The sequence below is a fragment of the Scatophagus argus genome, chromosome 12 (genome assembly GCF_020382885.2).
Source record: "Scatophagus argus isolate fScaArg1 chromosome 12, fScaArg1.pri, whole genome shotgun sequence".
Classification (NCBI taxonomy): domain Eukaryota; kingdom Metazoa; phylum Chordata; class Actinopteri; family Scatophagidae; genus Scatophagus; species Scatophagus argus.
Window position 1 is genome coordinate 21,619,996 of NC_058504.1, and position 26,350 is coordinate 21,646,345.

General features: G+C 41.2%; 1 protein-coding gene across 2 annotated transcripts in view; it reads left to right on the top strand.

Moving 5' to 3' along the window:
• Positions 1–26,350, top strand: part of spata5 (spermatogenesis associated 5) — a 105,257-nt gene that overhangs the window by 19,229 nt on the left and 59,678 nt on the right. Inside the window, exons 12-16 of one of the 2 annotated variants that reach the window (XM_046405847.1) lie at positions 5,273–5,482; positions 10,235–10,288; positions 10,480–10,559; positions 14,388–14,514; positions 15,951–16,714. In XM_046405847.1, coding sequence (XP_046261803.1) covers positions 5,273–5,482; positions 10,235–10,288; positions 10,480–10,559; positions 14,388–14,514; positions 15,951–16,028 — 549 coding nt within the window. In that variant the 3' untranslated portion in view covers positions 16,029–16,714. Of the gene's footprint in view, positions 1–5,272; positions 5,483–10,234; positions 10,289–10,479; positions 10,560–14,387; positions 14,515–15,950; positions 16,715–26,350 lie in introns of those variants that run through there. The other variant, XM_046405846.1, reaches the window with a different exon arrangement.

A 26,350-nucleotide genomic window follows, 5' to 3' on the forward strand; every position in this document is an offset into this window, starting at 1 on the left:
TAGTTCAGAGGCCAGCAGCATTGCTTTACTTTAGAACTCAGCAAACAAGACAGAAGTGTCTTTCTTGAATCTGGCAGGGGAGTGTTTCAAAACTTAGGAACACTGGAGCAGAGCAGGGCAGAGCAAGGAGAGCAGGCACGTGAACCTGAACACAGGGAGACAAGGGTTAGCATACTGGAAATCTTCCCACAACATTAAAGAACACAGACTGGCCTGAAGTGTTACCACAAAGCTGTTGAGGATCATCTGGTGAGGATGATGAGGTAGGACCGGTCTTTAAATACAGCAGGAGTAGGGTGGGGATGATTGGCCAAATCAGGAACAGTGTTGGGTCATGGAGAACAGGTGGGAGACAAGGACAGCCCCTCTCTGCTTCGGATTGGCTCCAGTTAGCACACACCCACACATACACACACACACAAGGAGAACAGAGAGGAGGGGGAAAAAGACATGGAAATTTCCACAATCCTAACATTTTTGCACCAGAAACTACAATGGAAGGTTTGAATTTTTGTGCCTGGTTCCTCTGGTCGCAGCACAGGAAAGGTTCCTGAGTCCTTGACTTGGTTTCTGGTCCCTTCAAGAAGTTCCTGTGGTGCAAACAGTTTTTAAGTGTGAATGAAGGGCTCGCTGTAGTTATCTCAATACTGTATTGATCCCTGGGGGAAATTGGGTGTTATTGTGGTCAGATAATTAAAGAGAAGACATAAAATTGTAAAACTGATGCTTTCCAGACATACACATGAAATGACAGATATAACCCTTAAATGTTGTCAGAATGCGTCCGTGTTTTGTGTTAATTTAACCGAGAGGAAGAGGGAAGAAATGCAGCCAGTCAGGCTAAGTTCATCAGCTCCTTTCTGGAGCAGGCATCCCAAACCGCCTCACGGTGAAAGACAAAAGCAGCAGATATGAAATATGGACACATCAAGACTAAAAGAAATATAAGTAAATTGAAAAATGAAACAAAAAAGTGTAAACTGGCAGATCTTTAGCTCGTTTTATTTTATTTTATTTTATTTTATTATAGGTATACACAAATCTTAAGTCCAACAAAGTGAGGGTTTAAGGTCTAAGAGCCACACCTGCAAAGCTTTAGTCTGAACTTTTTATCTTGGGCTGAGCTACAATGAGCCAGAAGACCTTTGAGATCTACTGGTGATAAAAGGCAATCATAAATGTAGTTCATATGCCTGCAATCATCCTGAATGACTTGTGAGCAGCACTAGTTGTGTCTCTGTTGCATTCAGCTTTGGAACGGCCCTGCGAGGAAGCAGACTGGTTTGCATCACAGAATCTTTGCTGCACGTAAAGCACAAAATAAATTTCTTAGCCAAACAGCGTCATCGCTTATTGCCATAGGACAAAATAAAAGCTCATCAGCAGCAGCATACCTCCCCTTTCCATCTCATGCACATTCAGAAAATCCTTAAACTACTGTCTGGACCACTGACTACTGAATCATCAGCACTTAAAAGCTGAGGTCAGGCTGAGAAGGAGTGGAACTGACCCCACGGCCTTTTCACCCTCCCCTGCAATGAAGATGAATCTCTTTGCTCTCAGCGGATGGAGGGAGGGAGAGGAAGTAGAGATGAGGGGACAGTGGTGAGACTCCAGGATGTTTTGGAGTTTGCATGTGCAAGACATAACGGACAGGAAGAGGGCTAACATCATCCTCCACCGGTAATTGAAAGCAGATCAGGTCGCTGGCGGTTCCTGCCAGCAACCAAAAAAAGAAAAAGAGAGGAGAAGGAGAAGAAGAAACGTCCTTCCTATCCTTGCACCCCCCTCCCCCCACCGGTCTCCCCTCCTCTCTCTGCAACACTTTGCACTGAGCTCACCCAGAGACATTCAGTCCTTGTGGCCAGTTCCTGGAAACGGAGAGAGAGGAGTGAGTTTGGGGTTTTTTTCTATCCCCCTAGCGCAGCTCAGCTGAAAGGCCGGCCGCAGAGCTCCGGACTTGATTATATCCACATGAGTGCAAACATTTGTTTCTAATCCATTTTATATAAGAAACTTCCAGTGGTGCCGGATGAATACATGCCTGGAGTTCCTCTGAAACCTTCTCAGATCACGTATCTAGAGACTTTTACAAATTATGCCTCTTGATTTATGTTGTAGTTATATGTAAATAAATTGAAAGTTGGTTCTTAATCCTTTGTTTGTTTTGTGACAAGACATTCTTCTTCTTTTTGACAACCTTCTTGTTTGCCCAGTATTGCATTTTTTTTTAATAATGATCTTCCACTGTGCAGTCTGGCTTTAATATTTTCATTTGGCAGCCGTATAACAATTCCTCTTTTAAACTTACTTCTTTTTATTTATTTATTTTTTTTTTTTGTCTGAGAAGTCCCCCTCGCACCCTCCCTTCAACCCCATCAAAGGGCCAGAGCTTGAGAGGCCCCTTGTAAAGTTCAGAAAACAACAGTAAAAGATAATAACTGGGTCTTGTACAAAAAGGAAGGGAAGGAAGAAGGGGGGGGAAACGCAGCACAGCGAGGTGTGAGCCAAAACATTGCCCTCTAATTCCACAGATGCTACATTCATGACAAAGAGCACCTTGCAATTAATGTTACTTTATATTGTTATTTCCCACAATGACTCCATTAATCTGCAAAGACTTAACCAAAACAAATGCAAGAAAAAGGGGGAGATGAAACTTTACAGTGTCGTGTCACACATCTGCCTCCTTGGTGGAAAGAGGTGAGTTCCTATAACACCGGGCAAGCTGTCATGTCACAAATCATCAAAATATTTACTCAAGTGTGACATGTGGCAGCCTTTGTACAAGACCTTTTTTTTCCCATCAGGAAGTAGATTATCAGTTGTCTTTGCAATTTTAGCTCACTGATTACAAAGTATTCACAATGAAAATCCACCTGCAGAGCCTTGAAACATGCTTGAATGTATAGAGAAGAGCTGGGATGAAAGTAACATAAGAGTTTGATAAGCATGAATTCACTCCACGGATCACAACAATGGAGCTCTGGCAAGCAAGCAAATTAGTGTTGGAACAATAAAAAACAATATTAACAATAAGAATAATGATAGTAGTAGTAGTAACTGTGATGTAGAAATGTGACGGTTGATGATAACAGCAGTCAGTGTCATGGATCCATGGGAACCTGCAAGATGGGAAAGCACAAAGACTCTGGAGAAGAAGTCAAGTTAGTGACATGCACTGATGGGACATGAATGTGTGTGGAAGCATAATTAGAGGGGGAGAGAGAAGCTCAGTGCATAAATGGTTTCTACTGTAGGTGCAGCTGCAAAACTAAGTCATTCTTCATCTGTCTCCCTGTCCTCATCCTCCTCTCCTGTTTCCTCTATTTCACTGTCTATGGGCCCTTTTCACTGTTGCTTTTATCTCTCTGCACTTTTTATTTCATTTCATTGCTGTCTGGGCCTTCAAATGAGTGTTCTGGTTCGCTTGCCTGCGTCTGGCCTATCTCCCCCTCTCTGCAGCCCCCCCTCCTTTTCTCTTTCCCTTCCTCCATCCATCCTTTCCCCTCTCTTGCTTGGTGCAGTCCATAAATTGTTTGGTATTTACAGTATGTGGCCAGACGCCAGGTTTCCATTAGGTGCTTCGTTCCCCGGAGACGGCGCCGGTGGCCTGGGATGTGTTACCTCAGGATGGAGAGCATGCAGGAGGAGGGTGAGAGGAATGAGCACAAGAGATTGGGTGAGAGAGAGAGAGAGGAAGAAGGGAAAAGGAGGAGAAATGAGATCAGAGTAAGCAGCAGTATTTAAGAACGAGATGGCGTGATAGTGAGGGTCAAGTGAGAAAGTAGAGTGCAGTAAAGACTAGAAAGATGTGGGGGGGGGGGGGATACATGATGAACATTTACATTTTTTACACCCATTCACCACAGGTAACATGGTGGCTGTTGGTTTTATGCAGTTATCTAAAGAGGGCAGCCACTATTGGTTAATCTGTAGACATTTTTTGATTAATAGTTTAGTTTAGGTTTTATGCCTCAGCTGTCTCAGATTTTTACAGTCCAAAACTAAAAGATATACAGTATTTCAAACATCATCAGAGTGGGGAGAAAGAAAAGGAGTGCTGAAGATAAGAGACAGAAAGAAAAGGTATGAAGGCAGATCACAAAAGGGATAGAACGAGGAGGAGGAGGGAGAGAAAGATGGTGGAGATGGTTAATGAAGGATGAGAGAGAGGTCTGAGAGGATGATGGCTTCTCTTCTTATCTGCTTTATCTCCTCCGGTTGTTCACTGCCGGACTCTCTCCCTCCCGTCCTCCCTCCTTCCATCTGTCACACAAACAGCTGTTGTTGTTCTCTCCGTCCAGAGTCTCCTCAGTTCAACCCGAGACCTCCATCCCTCCATTTCCTTCCAAATATGCTTTTATATTTCACTTCCCTCCTCCTCCCCTCTCCCCACTGACGCCGTCAGCAGCCTGGAAGAACTTGCAGTTCTCTGTGATTGAAGCAGAAGATCAGAAAGTTACACGGGTTACATAAGAAACTCCGAGAGGTCAGTGTGCAATCAGAGCTTGTTTGGTCTGTTGCATTTGTTGCTGGCAAGGTGTTTGTGTTTGAGCTGCCACAGATTAGAACTGTGTTAGACCATAGTTGATCATTAATTAGTACTTGGACACACATTGTTGTCCACCTCTATGTTTGACTTCATGTTATTGTGTGTTTGAACATAATGCAGTTTGTCTTCATACACCATATCTTCTTCCTTTTCTACTGCTACTTCCTCTTTTACTTGCTCTGTGAATTATATTACGGTATTCCTTTTCTAAGACTAACTTGTGTTCTTGTGTTATTCCACAAAAAATCTTTCTCATGCTACTGCTGTATCTTCCTTTTCTCTGTCTTCCTCATTTTCTTTTTTTTTCTTTTTGATATGTACCTTTTATTATTTATTTTTTATTTTTAACCCTCCTATGCACATCCTGGTCAAAATGTGCTTTTGGATCACGGTGAATCTCAGAAACAAATTCTTGACATTTTCATTTTGTTTGTCTGTTAAAAGCTTGTCTGTCAAAAAACACATGAACCTTAAAATCAAGGTTAAATCCTGAAGTACTGCAGGTCAAACTCATATAACCTTTATGTTACATGAAGTACTATGTTCATTGAGATATCTGTCTATGTTAAAAAAAAAAACAAGACTAAAGAATCTGTATTGAACATCTCATCTCTTGTGGCTTACCACGGTGTGAATGTAAGCAAACATTTCTGTCCTTCAACTTATTTAAAAACTAACTTCTAAGTCTCCTGACCGTACCTTGTCTCTTCCTTCCAGGTCCACTGGTCGGATGTAGGTGGGATGGAGGAGGTGAAACTGAAACTGAAGCAGGCAGTGGAGTGGCCTCTGAGACACCCTGAAGCCTTCACCCGCATGGGGATCCAGCCACCTAAAGGAGTCCTGCTCTATGGGCCCCCAGGCTGCTCCAAGACCATGATAGCCAAGGCCCTGGCAAATGAAAGTGGCCTCAACTTCTTGGCTATTAAAGTGAGTTTTCATCAAGTCGTCATAATCATAGTCGTTATCTTGGTATCTTTTATTTTCTATGTCTAGAAAAACTGATGTGCATGATGAGTTCAATTTTTGTTCATAAATAGGAACAAATGTAATATATTCCAGATGCGTGCCCTTGTATCACATTTTGGTTAGGTGATTTGCCAAAATGCAACAATGTAAATGGACTTAATCCAAAAAGTCACTCAAAGAAAATATGACAAGACTTCAGCTCAGTTATGACACAGGTTAAGCGACAACCAGCGAGTTGTTAGCAGGTTTTCAGAGGTGAAGTCATTAGCTTGGTGACTTATGATTTTTTGATTGAATCTTGTCTCACATTCGGGCCTTTTTAGCTCAACCCTTGCATTTAATTTATTAACAAAATCTGTGCAATTGCCTTTCCTCCAATCCTTACAAACATCCATATAACCAAAGAAAGCTGCAGGGTCTCCTCCCACATGGATGCCCCAAACAACTCCCCAGGGAGACATCTGGGAGGCATCCTAGCAAGGTGCCTGAAAAACCTCAACTGGGTCCTCTCAATATGAAGAAGCAGCAGCTTTACTCTGAGCCCCTCCCAGATATCTGAGCTCATCACCCTATCTCAAATGCTGAGCCTGTCCCCCCCTGGGGAGGAAACTCATTTCGGCCACTTGTATCCACGATCTTGTTCTTTTGGTCACTACCCACAGCTCATGACCATAGGTGAGGGTTGGAAAGTAGACTGACTGGTAAATTAAGAGCTCTTCACCACATCAGACCGGTACAGCATCCGCATCACAGCAGACGCTCCTATCCACCTGTCAATATCCCGCTCCATTTTGCCCACACTTGTGAACAAGACCCCTAGATATTCTAACTCCTCCACTTGGGGCAGCAACTCTTCTCCGACCTGGAGTGGGCAATCCATCCTTTTCCAGCTGAGAACCATGGCCTCAGATTTAGAGATGCTGATCCTTATACCAGCCGCTTCACACTCGACTGCAAACCTTCCCAGTGTGAGCTGGAGGTCACAGCTCGATGACGCCAATAGGACAACATCATCTGCAAAAAGCAGAGACGGAATCCTAAGGCCACCAAATGTGACTCCCTCTGCCACTTGGCTGCAGCTAGAAATTTTTTCCATAAAGATTATGAATGGACCCGGTGACAAAGGGTAACCCTAACTGGAAAGGAGTTTGAAAGTAAGATTTGAAACTGTAAAAAAGAAGGTGAATCAGAAAACACAATATCTGCGACTGAAGAAAATCAGACCTCAAATATTAAAGGATATATGAAAGTGAAACTTGAAAATAGATAATTTATTCAAAAGAATTTCACATTTGAATTAAGTTTATATTTAAACTGAAAACAAAAAATTCCTTATTTTTAGTTTGAGTACAATGTTGTATTTTTCAAAGTTCAAAATCAAAATTTCAACTTTCAATTTCAAATCTTTTTTTTCAAATTAATGAAACTTTTGGCCCTGATTTGGCTCCACAGTCTTGTGTGTCATTTTCTTCCCCAGCAATAATTTCTGTCAGACCCAACCTGCTGCCACCCGCTATAGGAGCAGTACATTGCATTACTAAAGTAATAAAACACATTTTTATTTCACAGTTAGCTCTATAACACATGTAAATCACTAAATATAAAAATACTCAATGTATCTAAAGTAATCCAAAATCCCAATTTTAAATATCTCATTTTAAATATATACAAGTCAGAAAACTTTTAATTAACTGCTGTTTATCCTCAGTCCCTAAAAGGTTAAAAACTTGACATTGCCCACTCAAAACTCCCTTTTTGTTTCTTTAGCTTCCTTGCGATAAACAGCTGCCTGCTTCTGTTGACTGACTGTACTTTACGTGGTGCATTCTGGGGCAGCATGTAAATTTCAAAAGCTATGTTGCATTCAATTCACAACCAACTTTTTCTGCATTATGGCTTTTTATTCATTAGCTTACTTGGTTAACTTACAGTTATGTCCATATGTGTTGGAACAACATAAGTTTTTTGACATTTGGCCCCTGTACACCACCAAATTGAATTTGAAATGAAACACTCAAGATGTAGACGAAGAGAAAACCTTCATCTTTGATTCAAGTGGTTGTAGCAGGATGAATTCTGAAGTGTTTAGAGCTATACTGCCTGCTCACATTCTGCCAAATGCTCAAAACTGATAGGATGCTGCTTCATAATGCAGATGGATAATAACCCAAAACATACAGCAAAGGCAACCCAAGAGTTTCTCAAGGCAACGAAATGGGATGTTCTTCACTTGCCAAGTCAGTCGCCTAACCCAACAGAGCATGATTTTTGCTTATTGAAGGCAAGACTGAAGGTAGAAAGAACAACAAACAAGCAACAGCTGAAGGCAGCTGCAGTAAGGGACTGGCAAAGCATCTCAGAGGAAACCTTTGGTCATGTCCATGGCTTCTAGACTTCAGACATTGACTGCAAGGGATTTTCATCCAAGTATTAAAAACAATCCTTATATTTGTATTTATCATTCATGAGCCACCTAAAATGGGGATGGGTGTATAAAAATGACTGTAATTCCTAAATAGTTAATGCCGCACTTTCGTCAAACCCCTTGAATTAAAGCTAAATGTCTTTACTTCGCTTACATCTTGAGTGTTTCATTTCAAACTCAGTGTGGTGGTGTACAGAAGCCAAATGCCAAAAAACTTCCAATATATATGGACCTAACTGTATGTGATGTTGTTTAGTATTCTTGATGTTCCAAAGTGTAGTCGGTTAAATAAAACCTGAAGAAAAAGAAAATCATTACATCTCTTCAGGTTTTGTCATGACTCATCCACATATGACATACATAGTAAACTGAGTGAGCCAAAGTAGATGTTTCCCTGACGACCTGGAGGTAGTGTTGACTGCCCGACTTCCTCTGCAGAAAGCTTCCCTGTTTGACCTCTGACCCTGTGTTTGTCCCCTGTCATTAATCACTCCATCCTCGCCACCACCCGCCCTGTGGCCCTCACCTCAGCCCGCCAAGGCCTGGCTGACAGTGACTGATTGATCACTGATTTTTGATCAGTGAATATTTGCAAAGCTGTTGCCGTGTGAGATGCAAAACTTCGACAGAATCTCTCAACTAGGGTCATTAAGCCTTCTGCAAATGCGGATGTCATTTTCTCATTTTCAGGCTGTGTTTGTTGAGTTTTATTTCATTTATTTGGATTTTATTAATTATGCAACACATCACATAATGGAAAGAGGGTGTATATTTGGATAAATGTACAGTATTAACATTTGCATTTTCATGCAATTACATTGTATTGACAGTCAGTTGTTTTTTTTTTTAACTGGAAACATCATCTCTTTTCAAAATGTTATATTTTATGTACAATAGCTGAAGCTCAGAATGGTTTCACCTTCAGTCTAGTCATTGTTGCTGGATTATGTTTTGTGTTTGACACAAAGCTGATAAAAAAAGACTTGCATTACTATCTCCAGTCATCAGGAAGAATATCTGCTTCATGAAAAGGATAAAAAACATCCTGTCCCTCCTGCTGAAAGCTGCTCTCCAGCATCTGCAATAACAGTATCAGGTTTTTCCAGTGCAGCGGTTGCTTTGACATAGATACGTTATCCAGATTTAAATGTGGATACTTTAAGGCTCTGCCTGTTTCCTCTGTGTGAAAAAAGCCCTATTATCATCTTGTCAATTTCAGTTTCCTCCCACTGCAGCCACTCAGACACACTCACATCCGCCGACGCGAACGTGCACGCAAACACACACTCACAGGCAGCTCATATCTCTACAGTGTCAATGGTTTTAAACTCACCATGTCCAGCCCTTGGCTCTGCCACAGAGAGGAGCCTGGGATTAATGAGTCAACCTCAACACTTACAGCAGGAGACAAAAGGGCTGGGAGTTAAGTGTCGTCTCCTCCGTCAGCCCGGAGGTGTTGAAAGGGTGGATTGAAGGGGAGGAAGTTCTTGTGAGGGCTGAGTGGATGTTTATCTGCTAGTGAGCGAGGGAGAGAAGAAGGCGAAAGAGAGGAAGAAGAGAGCAGGAGACATGGGTTAGTAGTCACATAGGAGTTTGTGTCAGAGTAAAATTAGTGGTGGTAGTCGTACTCTGAGAAAAGCTGTGTCTTCTGAACAGTTCTTGTCCTCAGTTAAATACCTGCACAGGTGTAGAATGACTTAATCTCTTCTTCCTTCTCTTAATTATCTGGTAGGACAGACAGACAGACAGACTGGTTATTATAAGACCCGGCTCCCCTCAATCACGTATTTCAAAACACCCAGATCTGCTATTTATTTGTTGTCCTTGGCATGTTTTTCCCTTTCTGTTGTCAGATAACTAAACACGTGATGTGATACAGGCTCAACCCATCAAACCATAATCCCTCCTTTATGCTCAAGAATGCATCTGTCAAAATAAACATAAAAGGCAGAAAGTTCTTTTCTTCTGCACAACACCTGAAGATGTCTGTGCAGAATTCTTCACATTTTTTGAAATGCTCAGGGTTTATTGAAAGGTGTATTTTCCATTCCTGTTACCATAGTCGAAAAGTTCTTTATTTATTTTTTGGGGTGGGGGTGGGGTGAGCTGTGAGTGTCCTGAAGTTATGCCAATTATTCACTACCTCTTCAAATCAGATACTTTAAACTTGACCTCTTTTCTTTGTCCTTTTCATAAGAAGTTATGATGCCAAACCTATTGTCAACATTTTGTCATGTTGTTGGTCACCAAATCTTATCTGTTGCCTACTGTTTAAACTTGACTTTTAGGGTCCAGAATTACTGAGCAAGTATGTTGGAGAGTCTGAAAGAGCCGTCAGAGAGGTACGTACATTTTATTTCCCATACCTGCTTCTGTAAATATTTTTAGTTGGTGATGTAATGAACGGATGACCTGAGGGTTAACTTGTGACATTAATGACTGCTGTATTTCCTGTTTGTACTGAGAGTGATTCATTGGTCCCATTAAAGATTCAGCCTGTTTTCCTCTCTTCTATTGTTGCCAACACTTGCAGGTGTTTCGGAAGGCAAGGGCCGTTGCTCCCTCCATCGTCTTCTTTGATGAGATTGACGCTCTCGCCAGTGAAAGAGGAAGGTACAGTTCAGTACTTTTCTTGGCACCGTAGACAGAGTTAGGGGAAAATTCATGTGAAAAATACTTAATGAATTTTCAACACTTGATGAATAGCAAACAGCGGACAGTAGCTGTCCTGTGTTGAGCACAGCTACTGTCCGCCGTTTGCTATTTTCAGCACTGTGGTCATTCATTGTCCAGCGATGACAAGTGCATAGTCATTGCTGCGGCCTTCATTAACTTACCATTACTCGTCTGTGGTCCCGCCTTGTCTCACAAAGATTCACTTATGAATGGATAGAGCAAACATCCCAAAAAGTCTGCATGACTGCTCCATCAAAACCAGCCACTTGGTTCCCATGGTGTCCTCCTAGCCTTTTGTGGCTTTTCGCTGCCAGAGAACACAGAAAATAGTCTTGTCCAGAGGCACTTTAGTGGGATGGCACTGGGAACATCTGTGGCTTAAAGGGAAGAGGACCAGGGGCGGATAGAGGACACAGACCGGAGGCGCACAAACACTTCATTGTGCCCGTCCACGGCAGATGGGGAAGGCCAAATATGCAGCATACTTCCTGGTAAACCCGTCAGAGAAACTAGATGTTGTAGGAAGGAGCACAGAAAGGCCAGCAGACCAGCCCTGTAACTTTTCTGAGTGGGTCAGTTGCTTCAAATGCCATAGAGCTTCTAAGATATAACATGTTTTGTCGTTTTGTTAAAGGCCCTCTCATCATGATATGCAGAATTATATCTTGACAATTTATGTTAAACAGAAATATTCCATCTTATCTACTCTCAATGGAATCACCAGCAGTCATTAGTCTTTCTCAGTGCACATTTTCTCAGCAGAAAAATTTTATTTCTCATTGAAGAAAAAAAAAAAAAAGGTTTTGTTTATTTCAATAACTCAATTAATGTTGCTTGCCTAAGCTACTGAAAGCAAGCCAAGACAGCCTCTCAATAAATGCATTTTCCAAAGGAACTTTTGGTACTTTTAGTTTACTTTAATTCAGTCTTGACTCATTTCCAGTGTACAGGATACAATTGCAACAATTGTCTTCATTAATCAGTTTCCTGCCGGTGACAAGTTCTCTAGGCTTTTCTTTTTTCAGTATGTTTGAGCTTCTCTTTCCTTATCGTTCAGTTTTTCGAATGCGCTCTGATTCTTCACCCTGTTGCAGCCAGCTTTCACCACTAATTCAGTACAGCGTGAGAGTTCGTCAGCTGGCTGCGATGGGCGCGAGGCTTGGACCTGCGCCTTGAGGCCACTCGCAATTTTAAAAAATGCGCTTAGCGTCGATCTATAAAGGTTATTTACTGGTCTTCACTTCCTGCCATGTTTAATCAATGAAGTGAAGTGAAGTCACAAACGCCAGCAAGAATTCAAAAGTGTTGACACAACCAGACGGCTCTGCTGTGTAGTGTACGTGTGTGTCTTTCTTTTTTTTCTTCCTCTCGAGGCAGGAGATGAGAAGCACCTGTAAATCTGTCAGCCTACCTGCCACGAGTCCAAACTGGTGCAATGAAATGAAGAAGACAGAAAAAAAGACAGGAAGAGTGTGTGCAAAGTAGGATAGTCGAAAACCGAGAATGAATGTTAGATGGAGACAGAGAAAAGAGAAAATTGATTGACTGCAGCAGAAATCAAAGTGAAGTGCATTCCTGACAGAGGACCTAGAAAAGAAAACAGAAGATAATCACGAGAAAGTTCAAAGCGCTCTCTCCTTACATTTCTCTGTTTCTTTCCACATTGTCTCTCCTCTCATTTTTCTCCCCCCTTTCTGTAGTGGCTCTTTGTCTTTTTCTGACATCTCCTCTCACCCCCGCATTGCCCCACTTTCTCTCACCACCTTCATTTGTCCTCTCTCCCATATTTTTCACCTCATACTCTCTCTCTATCTTTCTCATACTCCTGCTCTCTCCAGTTCACTGCTCTGTCCTCCTTTCCTTAATCCTCTTCCCTCCTTCCTTTTCTCCCCACTATCACCACCCAAACTCTCTCCCCCTCTCTCTCTCACTCACTCCCCGTCTCTCTTTCTCTCCCCTCATATGTCATGACAGAGCTCCTTTGTGCTCCTCTGCAGCCTTGTCTCTGCTAATGACGTCTGGCACTTCCGCTGGCTCTGTCAACAGAGACTGTGTGTGTGTGTGTGTGCGTTTGAGCTGAGAAGGTTGGCTGTCTGCACTGCGTTATGGAAAATAACCACCATGTAATGCAGAGACTAATACATTGATGAATTGATATTTTTCAAAGGATAAACCGTTAATATTCTGTATTATATTTGTCTTACTGTCAGCACATCTTATTTAAAATATTAATGATGCATTCAAAGCCTGATATAACTTCTACCTCTGCGCCCGTCTCAGCTCCACAAAACGTGAAAACACATCAGCTTCTGTCTAAATCTTCACACCAGGAATTTCAAAATTTACATTCGGATTTTGTTTCTGTACAGCAAACTTTAATTGATCTGAATTACTTTTGAACTCCGATAAAGACCTGCTGTGTTGACAAGCTGAAAAACAATTCCAGTGAAATGAATATGACCACTCTTACTGGGACTCAAATTGATTGAGCATCCTGTTATGGATAGCTTTCTTTCTAAATGTCAAGCTGTGCTTTTCAGTCTTTCAAAGGAAAACTGGTATTTTCCTTTATAGAAATAAGGCCTGTATTGGTCCAAACTGTCCCATCAGCATTTTTATCCTTTATGGCCTGTGCTGATATGATTTATCTGCACTCCACTCTTAAACCTCTCAGTGCAGTCTCTCTGGCCTCCGGCCTTTAGAACGCATTATGAGAGAGCTGGGAGAGAACAGCAGTGTGTGTTATATATCTACCTGGATATATTACTTAATCTTTTCACATTAGCTCAAGTACACACAGCACTAGATTCTGAGATTTGGTCATCGAAAACCATCATACTAATCCAGAGATTGGGAAACAAGCTTTTACATGTTATTCTCCACAGAAGTGGAACAATGAACAGAAAGTTTTGAAGGTGGCTTTTAGCTGGCTCGGGCTAGTTTGAGTGCATATAATTTCATGAAAATCTGACAAATTGATTATATATTGCACTTGCAACATCTTAAACTGATTTTAGAGTATTGAAACTTGGGTGGGATAAACTCCAGCGGTGCAAGTCCAAACAAGGTGACATATTTGTTAACTTTGTCTGAAGGAAGGCTTCTTTATTTGAGTGGGATGACGTATTTTCTGGTGCCTTGTTTTGAGTTGCAGTTCAGTAGGACGTCATTGGCAGAAAAGCTCATTTTTGTTGCCAGATCCTGTTTTTTGGGTTTTTTTTAATTGTTCTAATGAAATAAGCTGCTATGAGAGTGTCAGTGAAACATTTGAAAAGTTCCCTAGGACTATTCAAGAGCTGGATGATTTTCCTCGTTACGTAATACAGCACACATTAGAAATAAATGAGAGAAGCTTTAGGCAAGTGTTGTATTGGAATCCTGTGAGCAAGAACTTTGATGCTGCCACATATTTGTATCTTCCATGCATTCATTCATCCATCACACATTCATTTTCCAGTTTGTCTCTTTCCTTCCTTTGTTCCATTTATCCATTTTATTTTTCTATACATATTTCTTCTTTTCAGCCTTGTTCCTTTCATTTCTTTACAATGCACACTGCCTGTCCTCCCTCCAAATCAACCATCCATCATCTGTCTGTAATTCATCACTTCACATCATCACTAATTTCCTTTTTTTTTCCAACTTTCTGACCAATTTACATCAATCCATTTCCCCCCTCCATTATCCATCCATCCATTCAATCGCCCATCATCTGTTTCCCTCTCTCTTGATTTTTTTATCTTACGTTCTCATCCACTCCTTCAGCTCCTCGGGCTCCGGCGGTGTAGGCGACCGGGTCCTGGCTCAGCTCCTGACAGAGATGGACGGTATTGAGCAGCTCCGAGATGTCACAGTGCTGGCCGCCACCAACCGCCCTGACATGATCGATAAGGTAAACAGATGCCGGCTCTCTGTCTTTATCTCTCTTTCCACCTCTTTGGTCTGTGATTGATAAGGTTGAGGGGATGTTGTGTGTTTGCCTCTCTTGCCTCCTCCTTTCCCTCCCTTCTTCTGTTTTACATGATTGATAAGGTTAAAGGTCGCTTGCTCTAGTTTTTCTTCCTCAACTCTCTCTTTGGATGCTGTCACTGCGTTGTTGTGGTGCGGTTGAATTAGGTGCTACAGCATCTTTTCACCATGTTTGGTGTTGGGTGCATTTGTTTTGATCATATTTGGAATGACTTAGTCTACCTAGAGATGCTGCTCATGTTGTTTGCTTGGCCTAATGGCACCAAATAGCTTTCTGTCCTCCTCGAAGAGTTCAAATGGTGGCTAATGGTGACATGGTGGAAGGAAAAATAGTTCCAAAAGTCTGACGGTTTATGGGTATAAAGACATAGATGTTAACATTTGAGATGCAATCCAGACTACATGAATTAGTTTTCATGCAGAACACCAGCAGTAAAATATGGCTGAAATCCCAAATAACAAACAGTGCTTGACTTGAATAATTTCGGCTGCTTTGATTCTGGATCTCTTTCCCGGCTCTGACAGGCTCTTATCTACATGTTTTATCTCTCCTCCATCTTTTGTAGCCATGTGCGTGTCTCTCTCTCTCTGCCAGTTGGTCCTTTGCTTTGGGCCAGACTGAAATATTGTAACAACTATGGGATTGATTGCTATGAAATCATTTAGTCAAAATTTCACTTTGCTCAATACTTTGGTTAATGAGCCACAGCTGTAATTCATTTCAGTTTTGACACAATCAATTTGACTTCCAGGTGGAAGTCAAATACTTATCTCTTCTTTCTGTCTTCTTTCTCTCCATGACAATTTGAGAAATTGAAGATGCTCCGATCAGTCTTTTTATTTCTCTACCCCTCCACCCATCCATTTTCTATTTTCTACCCTTTTATCTCCTTCCTTTCCTCTTCCCATCTACAAAAGCTTTTTTTGGACTCTTATCCGCCCATCTCCGTCCTAATGAAATTTCCTGAGTGCTGATCAAAGCTGGAGTCTGTGCCTTGTCAAAAAGAACACAGGAAAGGAGAATGTTGCAGTGCTTCAGCGCCTGCTCAGGCTGCCGTCTGTCTCTGCCTTTCTTCCACGTTTCTATCTTTGGGTCTCCTCCCAAACTCACTTTAAGTATACTTTATTATTTAAGATCCTCTCAGGAAGTGGTGATTATAAAATAGCATATCCATCATTAAAATGTGACAATATTAACAGCACTTAAACACATGAAATGATTGCCTCATATGTCATTATCGTAATATTTTTACAGCTATTCAACAATTCTAGGAATTTGTCAGCTTCTTGTTTCTTGTGGTGATATTTTTGTCCATCATGACATCAGTCGCACAAACTTTTTACTCATCACCTCTACAGAAGACCTTCAGGAAGCACAAATGCTGGCAAAAACAAAGTTCTCTTTCCAGGGGAAAATACCGTCTGTGTAACTTTTGATGAAAGACAAGCATTTGGGATCATGTCTCATGTTAAATTTTTTGAGTTTCAGGGAATTCTTTCAGAGGCCTGTGCTCTTTGTCCCAACTGATTACCCTAATAAAGTCAGAAGAAATCTCTCATATTTTTTATTCATAAGTTTACATGTAGGAGTAAAAGTGAAGAAGTCATAATTTCACTTCTAGAAGTCTACAGAAAACAGGTTTTTAATTTACATGTTGATTGAGACATCATATTACTGCCGAAATTTACTCATACCCATGTCAGTGCACTGACTTAGTTGTGCATCTCCATACATCTGCCATTTCCATTCCCATGCAAACATCCTTTTATTTAAAACTTCATTTTCATACATAATACTCAAATATCACAGCCAACAAAAGAGTGACAAGCACAGGCACATCTGCAGTTGTTTTCTGTAAACTGTTAACTGCTTATTGTTAATCCAGCAGCACATGGAGATACTCCATGGAGAGAAATCCCCCACATACAAATTTTGTGTAACCCCCTCCTCAAACACTCCCTACCACATTACCAGCCCACTTGTGGAGAATTGATCCATTGCTGTAGTGGGGGACTGACAGAAACTTCCTCCACCCCTGCAACTGGTTGCTGTCTCATTTCAAACTCCATTAGTGGTGTGGAGGCGAAGAAACAGTCTGAGACTGTGTGTGTGTGTGTCTGACGAAAAAGAGAGAGAAAGAAAGTTGTATAACAGTAGGTAGAGGGGGTCAAGCCCCTGGGTGGACAGATGGGAAACCCCAGGTGTCCTTCCACAAGCTGGCCTCCCTCTCAGGAAGTGGTCTCCTGGGCAGCTGAGAAATCAGATTACCTCCTCCTTCCTGTACCCCCCACCGTGTGTGAGTGTGTGTGTGTGTGTGTGTGTGTACATTAGGAAACGAAGCTGGCAAATGGACTGATAGGCCACCCCTATCCACCTTCACCGCCCCTTTGCCACCACTGAGGCTGACTGTCAGTTCTCACCAGAGATGGGTGAGCATTTCCATACCAATGGCAGGATATGATGGGACAAATGAAGATTAATGGGACGCTTGGGTGTCAATGAAGTCATTGTCGACTCTTGGTTAAGCAGAGGAGGCTCCTGGGGGTCTCAGCTGTTTGATGGACAGAGGGGGAGGGATGGCGGGAGGAAGAGAGGGTAGAAAGTGACGTTTACTTTAGTTTGAAAGGAGCAGACTGTGTTTGTCCATCTTTGAAACAGGGGCACAGGACAGAGTGGATTTCAAGTTTAAACAGGGTCTCTTAGGAAGCTCTTTCCCATGTGGCTCCACAGTCACAATGCCTTTAATTCGATATCTTGAATAAAGTTAAATGGTATAAAGCATAAATGATACAAGTAATGAGTGTTAGGCCTGCAGTATGTTTTATGTTATGGTCTTTTAGCCGGAATGTGAATGTTTACATTAAATATTAAATGTAAACATTTTTGTTCTAATCCATGAGACAATAATTAAAATTCATATACCTCACCTTAAAATTAACAACACCTCTAGAGCTGAGCCTGAATTTAGCTTTGCTGTCAATCAACTCTCTGTTTTATTATTGTGAAAATGATTCTGTTGTGTTGCAGTTTTAAAAAAAAAAATATTTTCTCTACATCCATGACGGCAAAGCTGATAGTTTCTTTGTATTTGCTCTAGATGAAAAATGAGGGTCTTTTCTCTTGGACATAGTTTCTGCAGTACTGTTTAAATACAAACTAACGAAGCCCAAAGTTGTAATAATACCAAAGCTTAACTTTTGTAACAAAGACATCCGTTCTTTTGCACATACACAAAGTCCTCCAACTTCCTCTGGCCTTTGTATTACATGAGGGACAAACATGAGCAGGTATGCAGCAACATGCGCACATAATGTGACTAACGCGGCTGAATCACATCCTAACAAACGGATAACAAAAGATAGCAAACTGTTTTCACACGAGCACACAAAGTTCCAGGGCTTCCTCTCGCCTTTATATCACAGCAGTGATAAATGTAATGCACATGATTCATAACTGCAAACTAGCCAGAAATATCTCTTCTATTCTTGTGCCCTTTTTTGACTTCACATCATCTGCCACTGCATTTCTAATTGCAGTAGTTGTAATTGAAGTAGTCTAACAGTGGTAGCATCAATCTGCCAAGCCCACCTCTGACCTGCCGACACCTGCTCTGGTGATTGATTAGCACCACCAGGAATATTTATCCAGCCCGTGCGGTAGGAAGGACCGCCTGTCATCATGCTTGTCGAGCAGCTCTCCACGTAGTTGATCATACACACAAATATGCACATTCTAACAAAATGTCCATTTTACCATCTGCAGTTTGTGACAAACCACTTTTTTTTTTCCTCCCTCAGTTTATTAGTGTTGTGAATCCACTGGTGGCTTAATCCTCAGGAAAGATAGTGTTGGTTTGTTGTTTCACTGAATAGCCTATTTGTTGACCCTAATGACGGCTGGGCTTCATCCATTTTATCAGCAAGCAGGAGTGCTTACAGTGGAGAAGATTACTAGCAGATGGGTCTTTGTTTGGGACCAGAAGTTACCAACTGGGCTCTTATCAGATCGTGGGGCGAAAACAAAACAGAGGCAGTAGATTTGGAATTCATAGGACAGTTCGTCCATCCTGATGTCTGGCAGACAGTCCAAATATATTCCGCGTGCGAAAAGACAAAAGCAGAAAATCCATTGAAGCTTTGGATTGAACCAGAGAATGCTCCACTTTCTGGAACTGTCAACTGCATTTTGGGTCTTTCTTGCGGGTTATGTAGCTGTTCAAGATAACATAGAGAATACTATTTCAATCTCAAAGTGGAAAAATTACAAGCAATTGACTGAGTCAGCATTTATTTTGAACCACCATGTTGACTGATAAGGCTAACCCTTTGTCATCCAGCACCTTGTCCAATAACCTCACAGTCAACCAAATTGATTTTCTTGAGGATTCACAAATGTCCTCCTGAGGACACAAGATCCATCCATCCATACCAGGTACTGAAAAGGTACTTTCAATATTTATATTTTATAATATAAATATATTTATATATAATATATTAAGCTATAATTTTACTGACAAATCACAACATGCACAGTTGCACAACTGCTAACAGATTTCCTCTTTCCCAGTTTCACTCTCTGTGTTATGGGTGAAACTGTGCCAAAATGCTGTTTGAGTCACCTAACAGCTCCTCAGGCATGTTACTATGTTGGAAGAATGACAACAAATAAATGGTCGTAATACTTTCCTTCCTGAGAACAGACCTACTGTTTGCCAGATTTTGCCATAATACACTAAAATTAGCTTTTCTCCAAATATATGACACCCAAATCGCAAAATGATACAGTGCCAGGTGGCTTTTGCTGCAAATCAAGATTATTTCTGACTGCAAATGACAAGTGATGAAAAAATCAGCAAGCCCTTTCTTTGCTGGCCTGCCATGGGTTGTCTCACCTTCCAGCAGTGTAGTTGGTTAACCAGTGGTTCAGAGCATATTGTCTTTTTTGTCCACTCACATGCTGTATTAGGTTTTCTCCCCTCTTTACATTCAAGACTTGTGGCTCTGGGAGTCATTAGTGTTGTAGTTTGGCTTCTGAACAGGAGATGGTGCCAAACTTGACATGAGTCAGCCCTTTTGACATACATGTTCAACACTGAGAACTCCTACAGATTAAAAACTTAACAGAAAACACAATCTTAGATATACATAAAAAATACAAAAAAAAAAAAATAATAGTTTAACCCCGCCCATATGTTGCTTAATGGATAAACTATAAAAGATCTGCAGTTAGAGGTTCAATTCCCACAGAGGAAAAAGTATGTACTGATAATGAAACAAGGTCCCCTTTCTGAGATAAAGGTGATGACTAAATGTCAGATGTAGCTGACCTTTTTTTGGCTGGCAACAGAAGGAAACATGTCACACTAAATAAATTTTACCAACATTAAACAGGCTGAAAGCTGAGCGGATGGGCGTTATTTATTATTCTGTCATGTTAAATTATGATGCTTTGTTCAACCTACACTATAGAGCCGCTCCAGCTTCTGGATTTACCAGTTATTTAGTTATTCTATCCCTTTTTTTCCACTTACTGAGAAATAGCTCTGCAGTGTGATGTATGGCACTGAAAGCCGAGGCCTTGTGAGATACTTTGTGAGCCTTCATGGTCCTGTGGTCTAATACATACTTCCAGCAACACAAGCCAGCATTGTAATAGTGCAACATGTGACTATTTCATGGTTGCTATTTATAATTGTAAGTCTTCACGTTCGCACAGAAGGCTATACAATATTCACCATTTAAATCCATTAACTGGACCTCTCCATTCTGTGTTTTGTACAGTCAGTCTGGCTCTGTGTCTTCTTCCTAACAAGCAGGTTTGTGTTGATATGGTTGCATTAATTCACAAAGTCCCTCTCTGGCCTACTGGGCTTTAGCACGAGTCATATAAAGTAAATACCCAACATCAGGCCCGTTTGAGCTGCCTGATCGTCTGCCAGTGTTTTCCAACCCAGTCTGCGTGTTACTAATTGTAATCACAAGCTAATTCCACCAGACTGTAATTAGTGGACCACTTTATAAATATTCAGACATTGGCTAACTGTAGCTTTGATCCCCCCCCCCCCCCCTTTCCCTTTTGGATCATATGACACAGAAACAAAATGCTAATTCTATATTTGCAGTAGTAGTAAGAGTTTAAGTGCATATGTTCTACTTACAGCATCTCAGCAGGAAGCATTCAGTCCACGCAAAGAGGCCCAAGACAAAGAACATTAACATTAGCATTTAACATGTAAATCAGTATGACTGCTGATTGAGATGAAGACAAGTGTGTTAACAATGGCTATATGTAATGAGTAGTGAAGAAAGTAAATCCTCATGGTGGCTATAAGTAACTGAAAAATATTTGCACAAGACAATGAAGAGAATAAAATGCTGCAGACGCTTTGTGAAAGCCTAAATCCATTATGATTGTCTCACACACATAGGCACACACACAGATCTACTACCGTCATATTGATGCATAAAATATCTGCCGGTGTGAGTAGCAGTTGGAGCGTACTATGCTTCATTAGCCAGTCATATGGACGTACAGGTACTGTTAGTTCATAAGACTTACTAATGTACTATATTAACCAAGAAAGATCGCAGTGTCTTGTAACCAGTCTGAGACTGACCGGGAAGGCAAAGATGATGCAGAGGGGGTGCAGAAAGAGAAGAAAAGGGAAGGAAGCGGAGACAGACCCATGATTTTCAAAATAAAGGTGTGTGAATGAACATAATTGTCTCTCAACATGAAATGTGACAGCATAATGTTGATAAACCACCGTAATGCTGGAACCAGTTGTAATAATAATGGCAACGTTTTATTTGCTAATGATTATTTTGGATGGTGGTGAGTGGTTGCTTGTCATACAGTAGCATAGCATTTTTATATTATAACTACAACCTTACTGAGTGTGTGTGTGTGTGTGCGCACTTGCACCCGCGTGTTTGTGGCTTTCTATTCGTACATGCTGGTGTCCCAGATCCTAATCAGTGTTTTGCAAATGTCTCATGCTTTTGTTGTCACCTGCCTGGTGAAGCAGAATAGTGGGGTTTTCCTCCTCATGACTGCAGATAAAGTGTCAAATAAGTTATAAACCCGTAACAAAGAAAATGATCTCGACTCTCTCTTGGCTGAGTTGTGATTGGAGCTCATTTCTGTGTGCAATGTGTTAACTATCCATTTAAACTCTTCCTTATTCTCACAGCGTAATACTTGATGAATGATGTTATCCACATGATTTTGAACATCTAGTCTCAGTTGTAGTGGAATGTACATATTATTAAGAAAACTTTTATCACGAAGGCCCACAGGCAGACTCAGATGTGCAATGCTTTTCGATATGCACTTAATTAATTCAAAATGCTCATTCTGAGCTGATTCTGATGATATTTATTTTTAAAGCCTTTATCATCTGATGCTGATGACATGCTGATGCTATCATGCATCCCTAACAAAGATGTAAAATGGAGAAATGCAGCAAATGTTTTATACATTTTTTAAGTGATGAATGAAGTTCATTCTTGACTTTGGAAACAACAGCTGATCAAAAACTGTTACTGATTAGTTTTCTTTGATTTGACTAATCAGTTATTTAACTAATCATACTTTCACCAGTGGTAGCCATATGTAACTCCAAGGTAACCTAAAGCAGCATGTGTGTGTCTAATGCATGTTATGCTTTTGAGTGTGTGAGTGTGTTGGCAGTATGAAAACCTTCTAATTCCTACCTCCTTAAAGACTATACATTATAACTTAAGTGAGAAAAGCCTCCCATGAACACTCAAAACATTTCTGTCTTTGTTGTTCGGCCTCACAAGAGGGCATCGGAGGATCCTCAGACTTTTGCTTTGTGAATACCTTTTGTTTTGCCTTTTCTTTGGCAGAAACCTCCACCTGAGCCATGCCTCCACTCAACAGGAAACAACTCCTGGCTAAAAGAGCGGCTATAAGCCAGCCAGTCAAAACAGGCCATATTTTATTTTGTGTTGGACTGACATTATCATCTCCCAAGCTTTGCTCTCCTCTCGTGACGAGCCAAGCATGATGGAATCTCTATTGGTGCTGTCTTAAAGGATTAGAGCTTATTCACTGTTTTTTCCTGACTGCACAGTTCTGAATAGGGCCCCACTGCCACAGTACAGGGTGTCCTGCTGAAGCTGAGCCGAGCTGAGCTGTCGATATTATCCACACTGTGGCTGTGTGTGTGTGTGTGTGTGTGTGTGCGCGTGTGTGTGTCTGCCTAAATGCTCTTTTCTTTTTTACTGTTTTCACCCACAGTTCTCTGCATTAACCACCAAATGCAGTACTGGTGTTACTCTTTTTGCTTCGACACCATCCTGTTTTGAGAGTATTCAAAGTATTTCCTGCTCCGGTTGTGTTTCTAAGATGCAGTAATGAGAGGGCAGAGTGAGAGTTTTGGCTTGTGGCTTAGTGAAGCAACAGTGGCATACGAAAACAAAAAGTATGCGTGTATCTTTGCAAGCAGGTAATTGGATACCAGCTAGGGATGGATGAGCTCTGGGAAGCTCTGTGTTTGTGTGTGTGTGTGTGTTTGTGAGCATTGGGGGAGCAGGATCCCCAGGCAAGTATCAAACTTCAAGGGCCGTATTAGTATCAGCTTACACATGTGTGCATACAAGAATACCACCACAAAAAGCCTCCAATCCGACCAAACAGAAAAAAAACCCTGCAAGACCGGACTAACTGTGGTGATTCAGCCACAAACAGATTTCTCTCAGTGGTGGAAAGTGCAACAGCAAGTGAACTTCATTAAATTAAAAAACAATTTCATACAGTGTCACAGAAACTTCTATTCTGGCATGTACGGTACACAGTAGAAAGGCCATCAAGAAGGAGCCAGACGTAACCTATTATGCTCACAGACGCCTTCAGAAAATGGAAGTCAAAGAAAATGTGCAGATCTTGACAGAAACTTTTGTGTTAGTTTAGCTGGTGATCCATTTTTTTTTATTTTTACTCTTTCTTTTCCATTTCTTTTCAGTGTACACTCTGTGTTGAGGTGACAATATGAAGCATAAGATATGCCACTTATAAATCAAAAGACACCCTGCATTTCCGTCAGCTACTCCTCTGTTTTGGTGAGCTAAAGAGAGGAAGACACAGGGTTGGTGGAGGGAGGGGTGTATGTCTGTGTGTGTGTGTTAGGGGGTGAGGGGGGGTGGGGGAGGAGGGAGCAAGGGATAGGGAGGAAATGAGGGCTCTTTGTGCTCTGCTACCTGGCAGACATCTCCAGCATGTGTCGTCTTGCCTCTTGGCAAGCCGAGACCACCGGCGCCCTTGGAATGCTCTCAGTTCAGGAAATCTCGTTTATTCTCATAAATGCTGCTTCTAACCCCCTCCTGCAATACTGCTGCAGAGCTAGTATATTTTACTCTTTTTATATCAACGTCTCTGTCTTTCTCTGTATTTCTCTTATCATCTTTCTGTTGTTCCGACTTTATGAAATGACAAAGATCCTTCTATGCTCTTTATACCAGCTGTTCTTAACCTGTGGGCCTCAGAGTGCTGTCTAGTGGGCTGTGGAGGCAGAGGTGCTGCCAGATGCTTAGATCCATTTTTTGATTTCTTGGTAATTTACGAAAATTCAATTGTTCACGCTGATTTTGGCCCGATTTATCTGAATACGATCAGTCTGTTGATGCAGGTAGTGTACCTGTGCAAAGGTATTTTTTATGTTTTGCTGAACTGCAGAGACTGCTGCAGTGACAATTAAATACATACTAATACGCGTTTCCAAGTCAGTTACATAACTCAAACATGAATTAGTTCTGCATTACTTCTGTTTTCCTCATGACGAACAACAAGACAACTGCCAACATAATGACTGTCCAAAGTTGTAAAATCCTGTCCCTTCCTGGATTGTATTTCATGTCTCACCAATACCAGAAGCATCATGCCTCCATTTAAACACACTTGCAAAATACAGCGAAGACAATAAGGCTTGAGGGAAATGTGTCCAAGTTTTGAGTAACCCAAAAACCTTCAGTAACTCAATTGCCTAAAAGTTGTTCTAGAATACTGTGACATCAATGTAATATAATCTTTACAGCACAGATATTACATTTAGACATTAGTGCAATATGTGTACCAGCTGAAGACCAGGTCGAGTCTCAAGTCTCTCACCCGCTGCATGCTTAGAACACGGCATATCCATAAGGAACAACATGTACCGCATTATCACTCCTTTATTTTTTAGCATACAGTTGGTACATTGGTTGGTTGCTTGTTACATGATCATAGTAAACAGAATATTGCAATGCAATATGAAAAACTGTGAAAGTTTTACTTTAAAGTCAATAAGTGTATTTTGCCTTGTAGCATGAACGTACAGCTACAGTATAGACCAAGTACTGAGGTTCTACTTAAAGAAAAAAGAACTTGCCTATCTAATCATAACATAGCTGACATTTTTTATGTGTAGTAACGTCCAACATGAACATCATGGTTTTGAGCAATTCTGCGGTTCCAGTGGTTCAGATTCTAATGTTGCAGGCTGTGTTAATCTTTTTTTCTAAATATAGAGAGGGTGGTGGGATAAGGACTAAAGTTACTCAGGTTAACAGGAAAATATTGGTAATGTTATTAGGCAGGACGTAATAATTGTAACCTATTTTTTAATGACAGAGTACAACTGTGTTCTGTAATTAAAGTGGGACTGCCAAGTAATGACGGCTCAAGTAGAGTCCCCATCTCTGTCTGAAGGGACTTACAACCCGCTTGGTCTTTGTCTGGTCTGTGTAAAAACCAGGGAGTAAAAAGGAGTCATCATTCGCCACCGTCGGGATACAGTCAGACCCACATACAGAATAGAAGCTGGTAGGGGGCCAGCTGGAGGGGTGCAACAAATAATACCCCCTTTGTATGTTCCAAATATCCCCTGCTGAAGCTCCCTGAGCCTGTCTCTCTGCTCTGGGGATCTCAACACCACATTAAGAGCTGCTTACAAGTGGATAAGGTGTAAGTTTTGGGGGGATTTGAAATGGGAGTTGGAAGGTGGGGAGTGGGTGTGTGTGTGTGTGGGGGGGCTGGTTGTGATGTCACAAAAGCAGCTACAGTGTGTCTCCTTTTTTCCTGTGATAAAAAGCAGGTTTGTGCTTTTTTTTTTTTGCTCTCTTCTACAAGGTCCAGTCTTGTGTTTGGAGAATGGCTAAACAAATGGTCTATTATTTACTGCAGTCATTTCAGAGGCACACTGGACAGGCCGGGGGAGTAACGGTATCCCAATGTATATCCTCTGCCGGCTTCAGTCATCTTCATCAAGATTTAAGTTACCCATTGTAGTTGAAATGAAATCAATCCCACCAGTGCCTTCTGTGAGGGGGGCCATTTGGCTGTCAGAGTTGGAGTTGTGTTTCCATGTACTGGAGCTGTATGTATGTATCAGTGTTGGTTAAGCATATGGTTAAGTAAATTCCTTTGGATATATGAGCTGAGCTGTCTTTTTTTTTTTTTTTGCTATAGAGGAACAATTAACATTAGTATTAGTGTTGCAGCTAATGATTTTACAAGAATATGAAATGGTCTTTATCAATGGAAGCAATAATGTTGGATAAAGTTTGAGTTCAGAATTATTTTTGACAATATTGAACGCACTGCACAATAGAAATTGCCCCTTGATACAGTGACAGGCTGAGGACAGAAAAAAGATCACATTCAGGATGCTTTGTTTTATTACTGTATGCTGTGCCAGAAAAAGGAGACAGTCCTGTATTGAATGAGAGTGCTAAAGTTATGTCAGGATCTGTTGTCG